This window comes from Emydura macquarii, unplaced genomic scaffold, assembly GCF_026122565.2.
Source record: "Emydura macquarii macquarii isolate MOO-44397 ecotype Brisbane River unplaced genomic scaffold, CSIRO-AGI_Emac_v2 contig_2805, whole genome shotgun sequence".
Lineage (NCBI taxonomy): Eukaryota > Metazoa > Chordata > Testudines > Chelidae > Emydura > Emydura macquarii.
In genome coordinates, this window is record NW_027132942.1 from 5214837 (window position 1) to 5234790 (window position 19954).

At 45.3% G+C, this 19954-nt stretch overlaps 1 protein-coding gene across 2 annotated transcripts in view; it reads right to left on the reverse strand.

The window, feature by feature from the left end:
* Positions 1 to 19954, reverse strand: part of CFAP57 (cilia and flagella associated protein 57) — a 124621-nt gene that overhangs the window by 47824 nt on the left and 56843 nt on the right. For both annotated transcript variants that reach the window (XM_067567742.1, XM_067567741.1), the window contains exons 12-14: positions 17454 to 17609; positions 8105 to 8198; positions 5693 to 5883 (exon numbers count right to left, since the gene is read on the reverse strand). In XM_067567742.1, coding sequence (XP_067423843.1) covers positions 5693 to 5883; positions 8105 to 8198; positions 17454 to 17609 — 441 coding nt within the window. The remainder of the gene's footprint in view (positions 1 to 5692; positions 5884 to 8104; positions 8199 to 17453; positions 17610 to 19954) is intronic.

The window sequence follows — 19954 nt, forward strand, 5'->3', positions numbered from 1 at the left end:
TGGTTTTGGGTTACAAATCATGTTAGTGTTAACTGAAGGGGTAATGAAATATTGTTCTCCTATTGTATGAGCAAATGGCAGCAGAAATGTGTTTAGCCTGTTCTGATGAAAAATTCACTCATCTAAATGGAGCTCAACAAAGGTGGCAAATGAATGCTAGAGCACTGTAAGAGGAAGAAAGGAAGGTGTTGCAGGGGGTCTCCTGCTGAGATTGTCCCAGCTCTGACAAAGGGCTACTCTCAGGCGTGGATTGATTATCTCCTCCCACTGTTAAAAGATAGAATTAATTATTCCTTTTTTCTGGTTAAAAGCAGGGATATTGCTCCAATGTCAGTAAAAGGCTTTCCCATGAATGAAAGCTGACAGCTGAAACTCAGTAAGAGCTGAAATCACTAAAGGAACTCGGAAACCTCAAGAGGCTGACCACCAGCAGAAGGGACTCGGCGAGGCCCAGAGGTGGTGGGAGTCAGCACGATGGGAGCCAGCAGCAGAGGGGGGCCTGCAGGCAGCAAGCGCAACAGAGGGGACCCGTCAAGCCCACATCTGGCAGGCAGCGGGAGCCAGCACAGGGGATTGGCAGGGCCCTGCAACCGAGAGGTAGACAGTGCAACTACGACGGTCAGTAGGGCAGGGGAAAGCAAGAACGGAGAGGTGAAGGACACACCCCATGTACTCTGTGGTAGGATGGGTTCGGCTCATTGTGTTCATGAATTCTGTTTGCACTGTTTTCCCAAACCAGTGCTGTGTTACTTCCTTCCTTTTATTAAAAGGTTTACTTTCTACTGTGCTTGCGAGAAGGGAAGCATTGCCTTTTGGGGCGCCCAGGGGATAGCATGTGATTTCCCAGGTGACTGGGTGGGGGCTTGAGCCGGTTTGGTGTTGTATCATTGACAGGAACCCTTAGATATAGAAGCTGGCCCTTAGCTGCTGCCAGCTCTGTCTGGCAAAAGGGTCACATATAGACAGAGAGGTGGGAAGGCATAACTATCAGACTTTGTGTTTTAGCTCAGTTTCTCCTCATAGGTGACTGGGGAACAGAAGCAGTGTAATCATGAAATCTGTGAAAGCTAGTGGGGATGGGGAAGAAGAGTTAATTACTTACTTATCTGTAATTATCATTCTCTCCTGAGCATTTATATACTTTAATGGATCCCTGAGCTTTGACTGCACTAATACAATTTAAACAAATTTCAATGCTAAGATTATTAAATTTGTTTCAGAAAATTGTTAGACTGTCCCAGGGTGGTGGGCCCTGTGAATGATGTAGATCCAGCTCCCCTGTGCCAGAAGAGGTGCTCCCAGTTAGGAGGGCAGGGAAGTACCTGGATCTATACAAGATAAGAGAAACTCAGAGAGCAGAGAGACCCAGAGAGTCAGGGCTCCTAGAGTCAGACAGGAAGAAAACAAGTGAGAGCTGCCAGGTCAGTCAGTCAGGATACATGAAAGCTCCCAGAACCCAGAAGTTTCCTGGGGGAAGGCTGAAGGCAAGTAGAGCAAGTGGGATTTGCTTGCTGAGCTCCCCAAGCCAAAGACCCAGAGGCCAGGGAGAGATGAAGGCAGGAGGAGCAGCAGAGAGAGATACCTGCTGCCTCTCAACCAGAAACCCTGAGTTGATGGTGGGGGAGGACTGAAGACAAGGGAGCAGTGCAGGGGCTTACCTGCTTATGTCTTCATGCTGGAGTGCTCGACCCAAGGGGACAGTGAAAGCGCTAGGTTGAGTAAGGGATGCTCCCGTGGTGAAGACAATCTCTCAGCAAGGCTGTGGGGGGGTTCCCACTGGGACTAGCACAGTTGTGCTCTAACTGGAAGGCCAGGGGACACCGTCTTGACAGAGGGACAAGAGGACTGACAAAGAGGGGAGTGATGGAAAGATGTGGAATGTGGGGCGCTGAGGGATGAGATGTCTTGTGATTTTAATGACTAGTTGCACTGAGGTAATAAATGGACTATATGTACATGAATGGAGCTTATATTTTGGACCATTTGCACGTTTGTTAAATAAACCAGCCCAAGGAGGAGTATTATTGAGGCAAAAGAGCCTGGCATAGAGTCCATGGGTTACTGGAAAGGAGAAACTGAAGCTGGCACACCTGTTCTGCTGTAGCTTGCCACAGGCGGGCATTCCAAGTGGGGTCACGCTATGACACAGACTTAACAAGGGAAGCTATTTGAAAGACGGAGGTCAAAAATTTGAAACTGGATGCTTAAAGATAGACACTTGAAACCATAGCTAGGCACTACAACAGAAATGGACTATATGTCAGAACTGAGAGTACTCAGCACTTCTAACTACAAGGAGCTCAGCTCCTCTAGAATTCAGGTCACTTAGTTAGTACCTAGCTTTAGGCATCCAAGTTCGAAAATTTGGGCTTAAATCTTAATAATAGTGAGAAAATAGGAAAGAGATTCTTCTGTGACTGCTTTGGGAACAGAAAACAAAGACATGAGGAAAAGATACATGGAGCAGGTCCTTTCATAGATGCCAGTTCTGGTATATTAGGATTCATAAGCACCTCTAATGACTTTACTGCTCTTACCAGTTCTATGACACAATTCATGCAATGGTAATTTACAGAGGCAGTTCTTGAAGAGAGATAATGAAGGGAGGAATTGCTGTCTTCTTTCTCCTCTTCAGTGGCTAAGTACCAGTGGTGTGCAGTATATGTATGCCCCAGCACCAGCTGTGTCCATAGGATGATATTGTCCAGCCCCCAAACATGCATGGAGGACATCATTTTGTAAAACAAAATGGTATCCTCCACACAGCGTCACCTCACACAAACTGTACGTGCAAAGACACGCCTTGTATGTATCATGAGATACTGGGATATTGAAAATGTCATGCCATGCCACTGATAAGTACTTGGCTTCAGCTGAGCCATCATTAACCTGTGTACCTGTCCTTCCTCATCCCAAGCTGCAGTATGCTTTTTCAATGTGGTGGAACATGCCAACATTGGATGTGCCAATGCCACTGGCCTGGCGTTGTTGGGAGGCACTGGTGTTGAATGCTGTGAGTCCCAGGTTCTGATCCCAAAATACATCAGGAGTTTCTCCAATACCAAGGGTTCTAACTTCTAATGTGCAGATGGTGGGGGTGTAAAGCCCAATGGCCTCAATGATACTGGTGGTTTCAAACTCCAGTGGGTTTAGCACCTCAGTAGAATTAGCCACCAAAAGCATACACTTTTAAAAGAAAGGTATATGACAAACCAATTTAGAGCACAGTGGATATGGTATGTGTCTCGCTATTTACACCAAGCTTGTCAACATAGTTGTGACATACTGCACCTCCATGTACACCCTTATGGTGTGATTGTGTATCAATCATGGTCACCCTTATGGTGTAACTGTATTGTTTAATGCAAGGTATGTCATGTAAGATATTTTTGAATGCTCGTGGCATACTGAACGTTATTGTTACAGTAATATGTTTGTTGCAGTATCATGTGTATGGTAATGAGGTTTCGCTATGAAGTCTTCCCAAGTATGTCTCACATGGCTTGAGGCAGATCTAGGCAAACTCTACAGAGCTGAGAAGCCATTCACACCTCACTAAGACTTGTATAGAGCAACCCAGCTCAGCATTCCAAGAACAAAGGACCAGCCCAGATGTCAACAAACGAATCCACAAAGAACCACGGTGTCTCAGAACATAGAGAAAACCATGCACGGATATTGTTTGTTACCTAATCCTGAAACGGAGGGGTGGCGAGGCCTCAGGGGGGAGCCGGGGGACATGTTGAAAATGGAGAATATTTTGGCTGTTAGCTCTCTCTCTTCTACTCTATCTACGAACAACATCAAGCAGCTGAGGCGTTGGCCACAGGGGGAGGACCTAGCTGGAGACAGACCAACCAGCCTGTAGTGAAAAAATCATCTAACACTGTAAGGTTGCTGAAAGTGTTAAGCTTAGTTTAGAATGCAATTCACCTTTTGTGAAAAGTTCCAGAGGGGTAGCTGTATTAATCTGTATACAGCAAAATCAACGAGAGTCCTGTAGCACTTTAAAGACTAACAAATTTCTGCGGGCATAAGCTTTCATGGGCTGCAACCCACTTGCATCTGACGAAGTGGGTTGCAGCCCATGAAAGCTTATGCCCGCAGAAATTTGTTAGTCTTTAAGGTGCTACAGGACTCTAGTTGAATTCACCTTTTGTTTACTTTTGATTAAATCTGACCTGCTGTCCTCTGGCTTATAATACTTAAAATCTTTCTGTACTTAAGAAATGTGTTTGTTTTATCTAACACAGTGTTTCTTAATTGGTGTTCCGCGGAACCCTGGGGTTCTGCGGGAACACTGTTAGGGTTCCGCGAGCAGCTGTTCTCCGTGCCGCCGAGAGCAGCTGTTCTCCGCGACGCCAAAAAAGGGAAGGTGTCCCGGATTTTTCGGCGGAGGGTATGGAGTGTAAGTGTAATTTAATTGAGAAACGCTGACCTAGTTGTTTGTATATAATTTGCTTATTTTGACATTTTTTTTGGCCTCATATGTAAAAATACTGTTAAGAGTTTGGGGGGTTCCGCAAATATTTATCGAGTTCAAAAGGGTTCCGTGGCCAAATTTAATTGAGAAACACTGATCTAACATAATGCATGTGGTTTGGGTGTGTGTAGAGATTTCATTTAAAGTGACAATGCTGGTGCATATCAATTTCTTTGATAAATTGACGAATTAATTATAAGCTTGCAAGGTTCTGTGGGCAGCTCCAAACATTGCAAGATGGAAGTTCCTAGGGTTGCATCTGGGTCTGGGGGTGTTTGCTGGGATCATTCTATTGCATGATAGCCAGAAGCACTCACTCACTGAGTTGAAGCCCACTTGCTTGCAGGAGGCTGTGTGTGAGCTGATCCAGGAGTGGGGGTTCACACAGCGAAGCAGAACAAGACAGGTTCCAGGAGTGAGGGATTGGAGTGATAGAGCTATACACCAGTCTAGATTGCAGAGGGGAACGTCACCATAGTATTTGAGTGTCTCGGGATAGGAGGAAGGTAAAGATGAGAGCAATTGATCAGCAGTCACAGCTCCAGGGGAGTTAACATAGACAGTCAGAAAGGGGAAGCTGTCTTGGCAAAGGGACAAAACAGGACTGATGAAGAGTCTGTCTGTGACAGATGGATCACTGAGGGCAGATTCTTAGCACTCCAGAAGCATAGGGACAGATAGCGATCTATAATTTTGAGGTATAGGAGTTCTCACCAAGCCCATGTACACAGGTCCAAGTGTGGGGATATATTAAGGTGGGTATCTTGAGAACAGGTAACTGTAGGTGAGTAACTCCATAAAACTAGACTGAACAGTTCCCAGGACAAGCAGTGAAGTGGGGACTTCTCAGATGCAGGAAAAACAAGCAGGGAAGAAAGGTCATGTTGTTTGGAGGGGGCAGAAAAAGAGGCACGCAAACAGGGAAAGATCATAAGGCACACAGGTAGGAATTCTTTCCAAACAGATGGAGAGGCAGGAAGAGAAATATCATGGTCAGACAATTGCCTTAGAATGGTATTTACTGAAGACATATGCCCCAGCTAACTCAGAAGGGCAATAAAGAAACCCATTTCCTGTGCACTCATTTCCCCACAATCAGGGACAGGGCCCTTGGTGCAGAAGGCAAACCTCCCTTAGCTTTGGAAAACATGTTACTACAATTAGAAATAGGATACAGTCAGCAGCCCAAGGCATGTGTGTAGTTCCTACCTCCTCTAGCAATGTGGTTTTCTCATGCAGTTTCGCCTCATAATATTCTGTCAGCTCCTCCAGGGCCTGGTTCTTGGTCTCCTCCATATCATGCAGCTGCTTCTCGTATTCCTCCTGCATCCGCTGGGATTTCACTTGCAGCTCCTGGTATTTTTCATATTCCAACAAAAGTTTTTGGTTGTTGCCAGATTCTGGGAACAAGATGGAAATGATAGAGCTAAAAGCAGGAAGAGTATGTCCTATCCTTCTATATTTACCACCCTATTTTTGACACCTCGGTATTGCTGACATTTGCTTGCAATAGCAATGCCTTCTCATCACGCACAGTATCAGATTTAAAGTTCTTGTCATTGTCTCTATGGCCATACATATCGCTGCCTCGGACATTTCTGATCTTTTTCCTATCATGTGCCTGGTACCTACTACTTCACTATTAATTACAGCCCCAATGTCCCCATTCATCATTTCCCACTCCCATCTCTGTGCCTTCTTCTATGCTGATCTTTATGAACAGAATGCCCTCCACATCCCATCTCACTGCCCCAGGCCACTGCCTCAGCTCATTGAAAGTCCCTCCTAAAGATGTACTTTTAGCACAATACCCACAAGAAATATGTTAACATTAAAAACAAAAGTTATTCTTCTCTGGGTTTTCCAGAGTGACCTGTTTTCTGTGTGTCCGTCTTCTACACTGTGAGTTCTTTTGGGCTGGGACTGCCTTATTTTATGCCAGCATGCTGTCAGCACTTGAGAACACAGCTCAAGTTGCTCCCACTTTACTGCTTCAGTGCATCTGATTATAGTTGGTACTCTGTACATGGGCCCAAACAGAGTGAATGAATTATACCCAATAGGAGGGTTCTCCGATCTACTTGATGCAATACCTCTACCTGAAGTGTGATCATCAGAGTTGTATGAGCAATGCTCTCAAGGTACATTTACACAACAATTAAATCTCTGTGGCTGGCCCGGGTCAGTTGTCTTTGGCTCAAGGGACTTGGGCTGCAGGGCTGTAAAACTGTTGTGTAGATGTTTGGGCTCGGGCTGGAGCCTGAGCAATAGGATGCTGCAAGTGGGAAAGGTGCCAGGCATGGGCACCAGGTACTGTAGGCAGGGGAAGGCTTAGCCTTCCCAAACAGCCAGGCGTGGCCCCACCCATGCTCCACCTTGAGGCCCCACTCCCTCCTGCTGCATCTGCCAGCCCGCTGCAGCTTCCTGCCTTTCTCAGCCTCCCGCGAACAAAGTGGGGACTGGAGGGGGATGAGCCAGCCGTTGGTCCGGGCTGCCCTGCTGGTGCTCCAGGGCGGCTGGGGCCACCCAGTGGGGATTTGGGGCAGCTGGGGCCACACATGGCCACTGCTCCGGGGTGGCTGGGGCCACCAGCAGGTGTTGGGGCCAGGTAGGGCTGCTTCTCTGGGGTGGCTGGGCCCGTTGAGGCCGTCAGCGGGCGCTGGGGCTGTGCGGCGGGAGCCCAGGGTGGATGGGGCCACATGCAGCTGGGGGACCGGGGCCACCCTGTCAGGACTTGAGGTGGCCTGACTCTGGGGTGGGGTAGAGCTCTTCCAGCTGTAGTAGGGGGGAACTCCAAGCAGCAGCGAGAGAGGGGGCAGGAGAGGCGTGGCCTTAGGCAGAAGGAGCGGGGCCATGGGCTAGCCTCCCCTAACGGGAGGTTTACCCGGCGCCCATGGTGCCAGGAGTCTTTTATTCCTGTGTAGACATACCCTTATAGAGCAAGTGTAGGCACTGGCTTTTCAGGAATTGCCTCCTTCCCCTGCCATGATCTTAACTATGAATTTTGGGCCTAGCTACTTCTGTGCTGCAGATGGTGTACTGCATACTGGTTTCCTTGTTGAATGATAGATAAGATTATGTCATTTTTACATAGTCAGCTTGTAGAGGAGAACTGTACTTTAACAAGCATCACTGCTTCACTTTCTTCTGTCATTGTGATGTGCTCAGTCCAATAGCATAAAAACATGCTATTGCCTTTCCCCATATCTCCAATGCTTCTTTGAATTCCTCCATTTTCCTGGTACTCATTTACATGGATTTCTATACTCCTTTTCTGTAGGGCTCTTCTGCTGTTTGAAGCTGCCCAAATGGTACTAGAACTTTCCCCCAACCTTCCTCAGCTGCCTGTCACTCCCTATTTCCCCACTTTCTGGTTTATACCCATCCTTTCTTACTCTTTGTTTTTTTCAAATTGAGATCACATTTTGGGTGTTACCACAATACAAATCAATTAAAATAATTCTTGGTAATGACAGTAATACCCTCCTTTCCTTAAGGTTTTGCACCATTTTGCTAATGCTCTACACATTTTTATGGACTTTCCCTCCCCACTTCATCATTTGCCATGAGTTCAATGCAGTTCCTCCCACTCTGGCTGCAAATATTCCCATGTGTCCTAACCTAGGTCCTGCACCTCCCTGGACTGTTTTTCCATCAGCTCAGACAGCTGCTCCTGGTACTGCAGTTCCTGCTTTTCTTTCTCTGCCTTTAACACCTGGAAAAAATATAAACAGATGAAATCCTCATCTGAAAACAGCAAACCAACCTACAAATCTCTCAAGTGCCTGCCTATGATGGGGAATAAATCAAAGAAAGAGTGGAATTTGTAGCTCTGGCTCTGCCCTTTTCAGAGTTAGACTGCAGGGGTCAATAAGGTCTAAATGAAGCATTCAGGGCAAATGAATCTACAAGGGACAGACTGAAAAGCAAAGGAAAACCAAGTTAATGGAGCTCTTAGAATATAGTATAAAGCTACATAGATCTATATCTATTTAAAGAAATTAGAAAAGCTTGTGAGTAACAGGAAACCTACTTTGCAAGTCTTACTCAGGTGAGGCTCATACACTTTTCCCCACAATGCCACTAAGGACCTCATCTCCTTCTTTGTAAATGGTTTCCAAGATGCCCAGCATGCCAATCGATGCAGTAGTTTAACATCTTGCCTGCAGCAACTCTGAAGCTCTAAGGTCCTGACATTTTGGGTAGAACAAGATGAACAGGGTACAGTTCGTCTGTGTATTCCATGTTGTTGAGATATACCTTTACAGCTCTAGGAATGCCCACTTAGGGCACATCTACACTGCAATTAAAAACCTGCACCTGGCCTGTGTCAGTTGACTTCGGCTCGTGGGGCTAGGGCTGAGGGGCTGTTTAATTGCAGTGTAGACTTCTGGGTTCAGGCTGGAGCCTGGGCTCTAGGACCCTGTGAGGTGGGAGGATCCCAGAGCTTGGGCTGGAGCCTGAGCCCAGAAGTCTAAACTGAAGTTAAATAGCTCCATAGCCTCAGCCACACGAGCCCGAGTCAGCTGGCATGGGCCAGCCATGGTGTCTAATTGCAGTGTAGACATACCCTTATACTACAACATTCCAAAGGGGTGCTAAGGATTGGAACAAAATGACTGGGAAGTTACTTACCATGTCTAGTAACAGGAGTTCTCGAGATGTGTTGTCCATATGCATATTCCAGTAATGGTGCACGTGCATCTCAAGAGCTTGAGATCAGAGACGTTTTTGGCCAGCTATGTCCATATGTAAGCTGGCGATTCCATCCAGCAGGGGCATCACAGCCCTTCCTCAGGCCCAGGCTCCAAGGAAGGTTACAGTGCCTTGCTACACCATACAATGTGTATGTATCCTCCCAATCCTTGTGCTCTGTGGTGACGGTATAAGGGTGAAACATTCACCAATGTGCTGGCTGCCATTCGGTTCCTTCTTACTGCAGATCCCCAAAGAAGTCTCTGATGGAGGGATGGAAGGGCGGATTGTGAATGTGTATATGGACAACATGTCTCAAAGAATGCCAGTTACTGCACGCAGTAAATAATTTCCCATTCTCCTTTGAGTGCTCGTCCATATGCACATTCCACTGATGGTGACTCCCAAGCAGTGATTGCATTAAGGAGAGAGGAGCTTGAAGGAGTAAAACAACAAGTGAAGAACTGCTTTACCAAATGCAGCATCATATCTTGAAGCCTCAGTTAGAGCATACTGCCTTGTGATCATGTGGACTGATGCCCCTGTAGCTGCTTTAGAGATATCTGATATTGGTAGATTTTTGCAGTGATGCTGCTGATGCACCTTGTGCTCTGGTAGAGTGGGTCCCTGATTGCGGAGGGTGGATCTACCTTGGCTATGCCATATCATGTTCTGATACAGTCAGAAATCCAGTTTGACAATCTCTGAGATTAAATTGCAGAGCCTTTCGACCTCTCCACTACATAGACAAGCAGTCTCGATGATTTTTAAAGGGTTTCATCCTGTTCGGGTAGTAGACCAGGACTCTCCTGATGTCTAGAGTATGCAACGCTGCCTCAGGTCAGTGTGGTTCTGGAAGAATGGGAGGTGTATTTGTTGATTTAAGTGAAATTCTGTCACTATTTTAGGGAGAAATTTAGGGTATGGCTTCAGGGATACCCTGTCCAGGTGGACTATTGTGTACAGCAGATTAGCTGTCAATGTCTGAATTTCCCCTTTCTAGGAGAAGTTATAGAAAGCAAAAATGCCACTTTCCTGGAAAGATGCAGCAGGGAAGAAGAGGCCATCGGTTTAAAGACTGACCCCATGAGGGTTGAGAGTATCAGGTTCAAGTCAAGTTCAAGATATAGTTTCCTTGATTGTTTGAATACCTTAACTAGGCTTTTCGGGAACCTAATTACCGATGGATAAGAAAAAGTGTATGGTCCTCCACCAGTGGATGATAAGCAGAGACAGCCATTAGGTGCACCTTGACAGAACTGAGGGACAGATTCTTGTATTTCAATTAGAATAAGTAGTCAAATATTTGAGCAATCGGGGAGTGATGAGGTGCTACTGATTTTTGGTAGCATCTCTAAGAAAATATGTTCCATTCTGCTAGGTAGGTTTGCCTTGTTGATTCTTTCTGCTATTTATTAGAACTTCCCTAACTAGACAAGATCATGCCTGTACTATCATTGACATCCACCCACCCACCATGCTGTGAGATGCAGGGATACCAAATTCAGGTGTAGGATTTGTCCTTGGTTCTGAGACAGCAAGTCTGGACGCAAAGGTAAGGCTTTGTGTTGGGATACTGACAGGTTCAGCAGATCTGTGAACCGTAATTGCCTAGGCCACACTGGAGCTATGAGGATTAACTTGGCCAAGTCCTGTCTGAGGTTGCAGAGTTCTCTAGGTAACAGAAGGGTCGGGGATGTTTGCATATATCAGGTCTCCTGACCATGGTATCAGCAACACATCTGCTATGGATCCTTGGCTCATTCCTCCCTTTCAGGAAAATTTCTAACACTTGTTGAATTGAGTGGCGAAGAGGTCCACCTTGGGATCACCCCAGACCTTTGAGGATGACCAGCTGAATCTTGTGTTTGCTCTCCTATTCATAATTTGGGAGGAAATGTCTACTGAGGTTGTCTGCGAGTGTTCTGCAGTTCGAGTAAGTGTACATTTGATGTTTGATACACAAATTCCAGAGCCTGATGGCTTCCTAGCAGAGAGGGGAAGACTTGGCTCCATTTTTAAAATGTATATAAAACATAGTGATTGTGTTGTCCATCATCATTTGAATCAAATGCCCTTTTCTTAGGCGGATGAAGGACTGAGAGGCCTTTTGTATGGCTCTGAGTTCTGGGAGATTGATGTGCATTCTCTTCTCCCTTTGGGACCACAGACCCTGTATCTTTAATCTGTTCATCAGCACACGCATCCTTCTATCTAGAGTCATCCAAAATAATAAAATAACTAAGATCTGCCACAGCACAAAGATATTAGCCTTGCCAAAGCCTGAGAAAGAGCACTGATTTGCAACAACATACTTTCCAATCTCTTTGCTAAGCTGCATGTATAAATTACTTGAAAGACTTATTCTTCAAAGAACTGCTCCTACCTATTCATGATGCTATCACGAATGTAGATCAAGCAGGCTTCAGTCCAAACCACAGTTCTTGTGATCAAGGGCTGGCACTTACCATCTACACTGAATGGATTCCAGACCAGGCAGAAAACAGGCACAGTATTCCTAGGTCTTACTGCCGCATATGAAACAATCTGGCATACTGGCCTACTGTTGAAAGAAAATAATTGTTTGCTTGACCACAGTTACTCCATTTTGTTGTTTTTAGTGTTCTGCTTTCTACCCTCCCGCTCCTCTTTAATATGTTTATGGTGCTTCTCCCTGCCAAGGTCAGAGAGGATTAACAGAAGAAATCCAGTGATAAGTATTTTTTGTTTTCTCTTCAATTTAGAGAAATTGTCTAGACACTGTTGATAGATAAGTTAAAACCTTTTGCCCTTATTTTTTATGTTATGCATATGTTTATAGTTAGAAGAAGTAGAAAGTGTAACATTAATAGTAATAACAATAATAATCTGAGTGTACCAATAAGCATTAAGAATTTATGCATATGTAAATTCTTTGTTTGTGTTTGTATAAATATGCAAGAGAGCATGCCTTCGGGGTCTCACACTGACCACTTGTTGGGAAGTGTCCGACCTCTGCAGAAATAAAACTTGGAGACTGCCCAAATACCTGCTTAGATCTCTTTTTATCTGGTGCAGGGTAAACGAACCTCATTTGGAATATTTTTCCAACACTGTACAAGCATTCATTAGTCCTACTGAAGTGGGTTGTTATGGTTGTGGAACTATTGCTAAGAGACTGCTGGTTTCCTGTGAAACTTGGACAAAAAACAGCTCCTGGAGTCCCAAAACAAGGCTCTACCTCAGAGCTCAATTCTAGCACTGACATTTTTCAACCACTTTACAAATGACCTTTCCAACACTTTTACCTATGCAGACAACATCTGTCTGCAGTACAGGACTAAGATTTCAGTCATCTAGAAGAAGTCTGGAATGCTGACATAAAAGAGATGGCCCACTATTGCAAAATATGCAGATTTAAACCTACCACCAAAAAGACAATTTCCAGATGCTTCCATGCATTCCACCATACAAAGGCCAACAAACAGCTCAACATCTTCCTGAATGGACACAGGGTGGATCATGATTCAAAGTCTGTATATCTAGGTGTTATACTGGGCTCATACTTTGACTTTCAAGGAACATCTTACCAAGACCTTGCTCAAAATAAAGACAAGAAACAAACTGCTCAGCAAACTAGCTGGTTCTACCTGTGTACCAATGCACAGTCACTAAGAAACTCTGGGTTTGCCTTGTTCTATTCCGTAGCAGAGTATTGCTCCCTAATGTAGCTCAGCATTTTTCACACTGGACTAGGAGACTCTCTCCTGAATGAAACTGCATATAATAAGAGATACCATGAAACCAACCAACCTGGCCTAGCTGCTAGTCCTGTCCAACATCGCACCTCCTGACATCAGGCAAGAAATCATCTTGCGGAATCTGCTCCTTAAGGTGCAAGACATGCCATATCTGCCCCTGATTAAAGATGTTTAATCCACCGAGCCACTGTCTTAGCTCAAGGTGTCCTGTTTTGACAATTCCCCTAAGGAACCTCAATATCAACTCCAGGTAGTGTACTAGGTAGCAAGAAGAAGCTTCAAACATAGCCAATGCCTATCTCATGACAGGTCCAACAGTCCAGCCTCCTGATTTTGACCTTCCATGCCATCTTTGGGTAAAAGCTCAATTGCTTCAGATGTGCTGCTAATTACTATAAGTGGGACCTTTGTGACTCCCTTGTTTGTGGCTGTGGCCAGTTAGAAGACATAGGCCACATACTTACAGTGTGCACCCACCAGCAATAGCTGCCTGGTTCCTGCATTAATTTGCACAATTCCCTTTCCTCAACTATTGAATGGTTAAGACACAGACTAGCACACATGACCTGAACATGTATATAGATGCAATCAATACATATATATGTGCGCGTACCCCATCCTAACAAGGATGAGTCTGTGATGATGATCTTGGATGGCAGAGGCACCCAGAATGGGACCCCTCTGCAGGCATTCATTGTGTTTTTCCACCATTTCAGAATGGATAAGATCAAGGGTGGGATGATGAGAGGCATGTCCTGGTGATGTTTGGAGCGTGTGTAAAACAGTTTCAACCCGCTCCACAAGCAATGAAGGTGAAGTCTGGCATATGGTATTACAAAGGTGCAAGAGGTTATATGACCTAGAATGGTGAGACACAATTGTATATATGTATGTGGGTTTCTCTCCAATTGGAGGTCTATAGTGGACAGGTTCTCAAATCTGTCCTGAGGTAGGCATGGCCTGGATGCAGAAGAGTCTAGAATTTGAAAGATGAATTTGATTCTCTGAATTGAGGTTAAGATTGATTTCAGTTTGTTGACTTTCAATCCTAACCTCTGGAAGAAGTTGAGCATGTTGTGGACAGCTTCTGAGGTCTGTTGATGAGCTCTCCTGTGTATGAGCCAATTATCTAAGTAAGGGAATATGGTGATGTTGCATCTTCTCAGGTGAGCCGCCAATACTGATAGCACCTTGGTAAATATTCTTGGTGCCCTGGAGAGTTGGTAGTGTTTCTGGCCCACTGTATATCTTAGGTACTTCCGAAAGGATAGATTGATGGAGATATGGAAGTTCCTGAAGTTTGAGAAATGCAAACCAGTCTCTGGACTCCATAGTCAGGATTATCCATGTGAGGGTGATCATCCTGAATTTCAACTTGTGAATGAATTTGTTGAAGTTCTGCAGGTATAGATGGGATGTCAGTCTCTCTTTTTCTTCGAGATAAGAAAATAATTGCTATAAAACCATTTGTTTTTGGAGGGACCTCTTCTATCATTACATAAAGAAGCACGAGGACCTCTTGATATAACAAATCCTCCTGAGAAGGCTCTCTGAAAGGGAATATCCCCTGAGCTAACCCCAGAGCAACGGACAGAGGTCGTCGACATGGTCCAGCGGAACCAGGACGTGTTCTCTAAGCAGCCCAGATGTACGACGGCGGTCGAATATCACATCATCACCAACTCTGGAGTGCGGGTGACGATAAAGCCGTACCGGATATCCAGGGCCAAAAGAGAAGAAATTCAGACAGAAGTGAGGAGGATGTTGGAACTTGGGGTTATCGAGGAGTCCCACAGCCAGTGGTCCAGCCCTATCATCCTAGTTCCCAAACCCGATGGCACCCTGAGATTCTGCAATGATTTCAGGAAGGTAAACGAGATCTCTAAATTCAATGCCTATCTGATTCCGTGCATCGATGAGTTAATGGAACAGTTGGGCAAGGCTCGATATCTGATCACCCTGGACCTGGCCAAGGGCTATTGGCAGATCCCCCTCGCCAGGGAGGCCAAAGAGAAGACTGCCTTCTCCACGCCCGATGGCCTGTTCCAGTATACCGTCCTCCCCCTCGATCTCCATCGGGTCCTCGCAACATTCCAAAGGCTGATGGACAAAGTACTGAGACCCCACACCAAGTATGCTGCTGCCTATCTAGGTGACGTGTTCATCCATAGCCCTGACTGGGAGACGCACCTGGGGAGAGTAGAGGCGGAGAGTAGAGGCTCCGACAAGCTGGTCTCACCGCAAACCCCCTCAAGTGTGCAATAGGGCTGGCCAAGGCCAAATATCTGGGGTATGTGGTAGGAAGAGGCCTGGTAAAACCCCAGTGGGACAAGATAGAGGCCATCCAGGCCTGGCCCTGACCGGTCCACAAGAAACAGGTCAAGGTGTTCTTAGGAATAGTGGGGTATGATAAGAGATTTATCCCCCTTTGCCACTAAAGCAGGGCCTTTGATTGACCTGATAGAAGTGCGGGGCCCAGATATGGTGAAGCGGACTGCAAAGGCCGAAGAAGCATTTGCCGATTCAAGGATAGCTCTCTGTAGTCACCTGGTGCTTATAGCTCCAGATTTTGGGAAGGAGTTCATCAGAGACAGGACTAGGGGCTGTCCTTTCACAGATGATAGATGAAGAGGAGCACCCAGTCCTGTATCTGAGCAGGAAACTCCTCCCCAGAGAGCAGAAGTATGCTGTGGTTGAAAAAGAGTGCCTGGCAGTTAAGTGGGCCATGGAAACCCTCTGCTACTATCTACTAGGGAGGAGATTCACCCTGGTGACAGACCACGTCCTGCTCCAGTGGATGCACACCAATAAGGAGAAGAACACAAGAGTGACGCGATGGTTCCTCTCTCTACAGCCTTTCCACTTCTGGGTACAGGATAGGGCTGGAAGCCAACATGGCAACGCTGACACACTGTCACGCCAGCACTGCCTCGCATCCCAAGTAGCCCAACCCCGTGGTGTTGAGCGGGGGGGGATGTGTGATATAGCGAGGGCAGAAGGCAGTAGGAGAGTGCTCAAAGGGAGGTATATAAGCCCCAGAATGCTCAGGGCTCTGTTCCCTGCAGACTAGCTAAGAGTCATTAGGGGGCAATTAGAAGCAGCTGAGGCCAATTAAGGACCAGCCAGGTGCTTCATAAAAACCCTCTGCTCCAGACAGACAGAGCGTGAGCTGGAGGAGTAGGAGTGCCGTGCTGTGCTGTGTTGTGCCGGGTGCAGGAGTGCAGAGTTGTGTGGAGGAACAGACTGGAGTGCTGAGGAAGGTACCGGGCTCAAGAAGCCAGAAGGACAGGGGGAGGGAAGATTAGCCCAGGGGAAAATACTGCAGCTGTGAACACGGTGCCAGCAGCACATAGCTGCTACTCATAGGCCCCTGGGCTGGGAATGGATGGGCCCGGGTCCCTACCGACCCCCCGGGGGGGGAGACGGGGTAACTGGAGACGCCCTGGCCCACTATGAGAGGCAAGAGTGTTAGACCCACTAGGGTGAAGCTAGCCATCTGCCACAATATCAAATGATGGGGTCTAAATTAGCTGTTACCACTCAAAAAAGAGATCTTGGAGTCATTGTGGACAGTTCTTTGAAAACATCCACACAATGTGCAGAGGCAGTCAAAAAATCTAACAGAATGTTGGGAATCATTAGGAAAGGAATAGATAATAAGACAGAAAAAATGATATTGCCTCTTTATAAAGCCATGGTACGCCCAGATCTTAAATATTGCATGCAGATCTGGTCAACACATCTCAAAAAATATATATTGAAATTAGAAAAGGTACAGAAGAGGGCAACAAAAATGATTAGGTGTATGGAACAGCTTCCATATGAGGAGAGATTAATAAGACTGGGACTTTTCAGCTTGGAAAAGAGATGACTAAGGCAGGATATGATAGAAGTCTATAAAATCATGAGTGGTGTGGAAAAAGTAAATAAGGACGTGTTATTTACTCCTTCTCATAACTCAAGAACTACGGGTCACCAAATGAAATTAATAGGCAGCAGGCTTAAAACAAATAAAAGGAAGTATTTCTTCACACAATGCACAATCAACGTGTGGAACTCATTGCCAGAGAATGTTGTGAAGGCCAAGACAATAACAGAACTAGATAAGTTCATGGAGGATAGGTCAATGGCTATTAGCCAGGATGGGCAGAGATGCAAAACCATGCTTTGAAGTGTCCCTAGCCTCTGTTTGCCAGAAGCTGGGAATGGGTGACAGGGGATGGATCACTTGATGATTACATGTTCTATTCATTCCCTCTGAAGCACCTGGCATTGGCTATTGTTGGAAGATAGGATACTGGGCTAGATGGACCATTGGTCTGACCCAGTATGGCCATTCTGATGTTCTTATGATCTATCTTTGTAAATATACAGGGCACTTTTATTGTGGCCTATTGGAAGAGGTATTTGATTTTCCCAACAGATTTTGTAGGCACTTTCATGGGATGTATGGCTGCAATATGCGAGTTGTGAATTTAACACGAGCAATAAGAGTAGAGATTTCTTGCTATTTTCTGCTACAATGTGAACAATACCTGATTTTTGGTTTTAAGGGATTCCATCTCCTGGATGAATTTTTCAGTTAATTCTTTCATCTTCTCATTGTAATTCATGTCCTTGAGTCGTAGCTGATATTCATTTTCCATCTTTAGCTCCTCTACACGAGTCTTCAGTTCTAGCATGACTTGAGTCTGCCAGGAAAAAGATGACAAGATTGTTAAGAGAGAGAGGTTATTTACTAGTAACTATATTTCCTTGAGGGTATTGCCTCTGCATATTCGCACTGCTGCAAAAGGCACCATGGCACTGAGAGTTTCCAGAACATTCTCAAAATGGGGATGAATGGACCACTGAGCAAGGAAAGGAAAGGAAAGGAAAAATCCTAATTTTGAACCTTGACCTTGTGTTGCTGTCTTATGAGAGGATAAGTAGAAATCCTGCTTCTGCCCTCTCCACTTAAACTGCTCTGAAAGTCTCTAATGAGTTGGCCAAGGCATAGGGCCCCTACTCTTCACCCTAGCTGAAATGGAAGCTGCCCGAACAATCCTCTTTGCACATCAATATTGGTTGCTCCAGTTGTGACACCCTGCACCCCCATGGTCACCCTTATAATGTAATGGTGTATTGTCTAATACAAAGTATGTCACATTAGATGTCATTGGAATGCTCATGATGTACTGATCATTATTGTTACAGTGACATGTTTGTTGTAATGTCACGTGTATAGTTATGAGGCTTCACTATGTAATATTCCCAAAGATTTGTCCTCATGGCTTGAACCATGTCCAGGCAAAACCCCTCAGGAGCAGAGGGGCAGATTGCACCTTCTCAAGGCATGTATAGGACAAACCCAACTCAGCCTTCCAGGAACAGAGGACTGGCCTGGGCATCAACAGAGGATAAATTGGACTCTCGAGTGAGTCACCTCCCTTCCCTTGGGCAGCTTGGAATCATGAGGCGGTAATGCTCACTGACTCAGGAAATGGATGAGTCCATATGAGTCACCTGACTCTTAGCGGGGGCAAAGCCCCAGAGGGGAGAAGGAACATTATAAAAAGAGGAGACATTTGCCACGCCTCGCTCTCTTCCACCTTCATCTACAAACACCACCAACCAACTGAAGTGCTGACCAAAGGGGAGAGCCTGACTGAAGGGAAACCAGCCAGCCTGTGGTGAGAATCACCTAAGTTTGTAAGGGTGCTGAAAGTGTTAATCTTAGTTTGGAATGCATTTTTTTTGGGTTTCTCTTGACCAAATCTGATTTATGTTTTAACTTTTAATCACTTAAAATCCTTCTATAGTTAATAAATTTGTTTGTTTGTTTGACCTAAAGCAGTGCATTTGGTTTGAAGTGTATTGGAGACTTCACTTGGAATGTAGGCCCAAAGTTTGATTCTGTTATATTGATTCTATGTGAAATACCCTTATTCTTTTGGTACGTGACAAACCAGCACAGCAGTTTCTGTGAGGCTTTGCCTTTTGGGTATGTAGGGTGATCTGTTAACTATTGATAAGTTTGTTTGAAACCACCATCTGTTTGTCCAAAACTAATATTTGGTCATTGATTATCCTGTTTGTAAAGTTACCAAAGATCATTCTGTAAAACTGTTGCTATTATTGAAGTACACGTTTTAAGATCACTGCTTAAAGTAACATCAGCAAATGTTCTGAAACAGAAAGATTCAGTGTTAAATGAGGATGTTTTCATAGAATCATAGAATATTAGAGTTGGAAGGGACCTCAGAAGGTCATCTAGTCCAACCTCCTGCTCAAAGCAGGACCAACCTCAGCTAAATCATCCCAGCCAAAACTTTATCAAGCCACAGCTTAAAAACCTCTAAAGGCCTTCTTGGCAATCAGGGCACACTACTGACTCATATCCAGCTTCTTATCCACTGTTACCCCCAGATCTTTTTCTGCAGAACTGCTGCCTAGCTCGTCGGTCCCCAGTCTGTAGCAGTGCATGGGATTCTTCCGTCCTAAGTGGAGGATTCTGCATTTGTCCTTGTTGAACCTCATCAGATTTCTTTTGGCCCAATCCTCCAATTTGTCTAGGTCATTCTGTATCCTATTCCTACCTTCCAGGGTATCTACCTCTCCCTCTAGCTTAGTGTCATCTGCAAACCCGCTGAGGTTGCAATCTACCCCATCCTCCAGATCATTAATGAAGATATTGAACTAAACCGTCCCCAGGACCGACCCCTGGGGCACTCCACTTGTGACCGGCTGCCAGCTAGACATGGAGCCATTGATCACTACCCGTTGAGCCTGATGATCTAGCCAGTTCTCTATCCATTTTATAGTTCATTCATCCAACCCATACTTCTTTAACTTGCTGAATACTGTGGGAGACTGTATCAAAAGCTTTGCTAAAGTCAAGGTATATCACGTGCACCGCTTTCCCCACATCCACATTATTTTGTAATAATAGTGAATGTTTTAGATAAAAAGAAATGTTATTGTTTCTGAAGGACATTTGTGTCTTCCAGTTACAAGTTTTAAGTAAATGTTAGGAGATTAGAATGTGACTAGATGA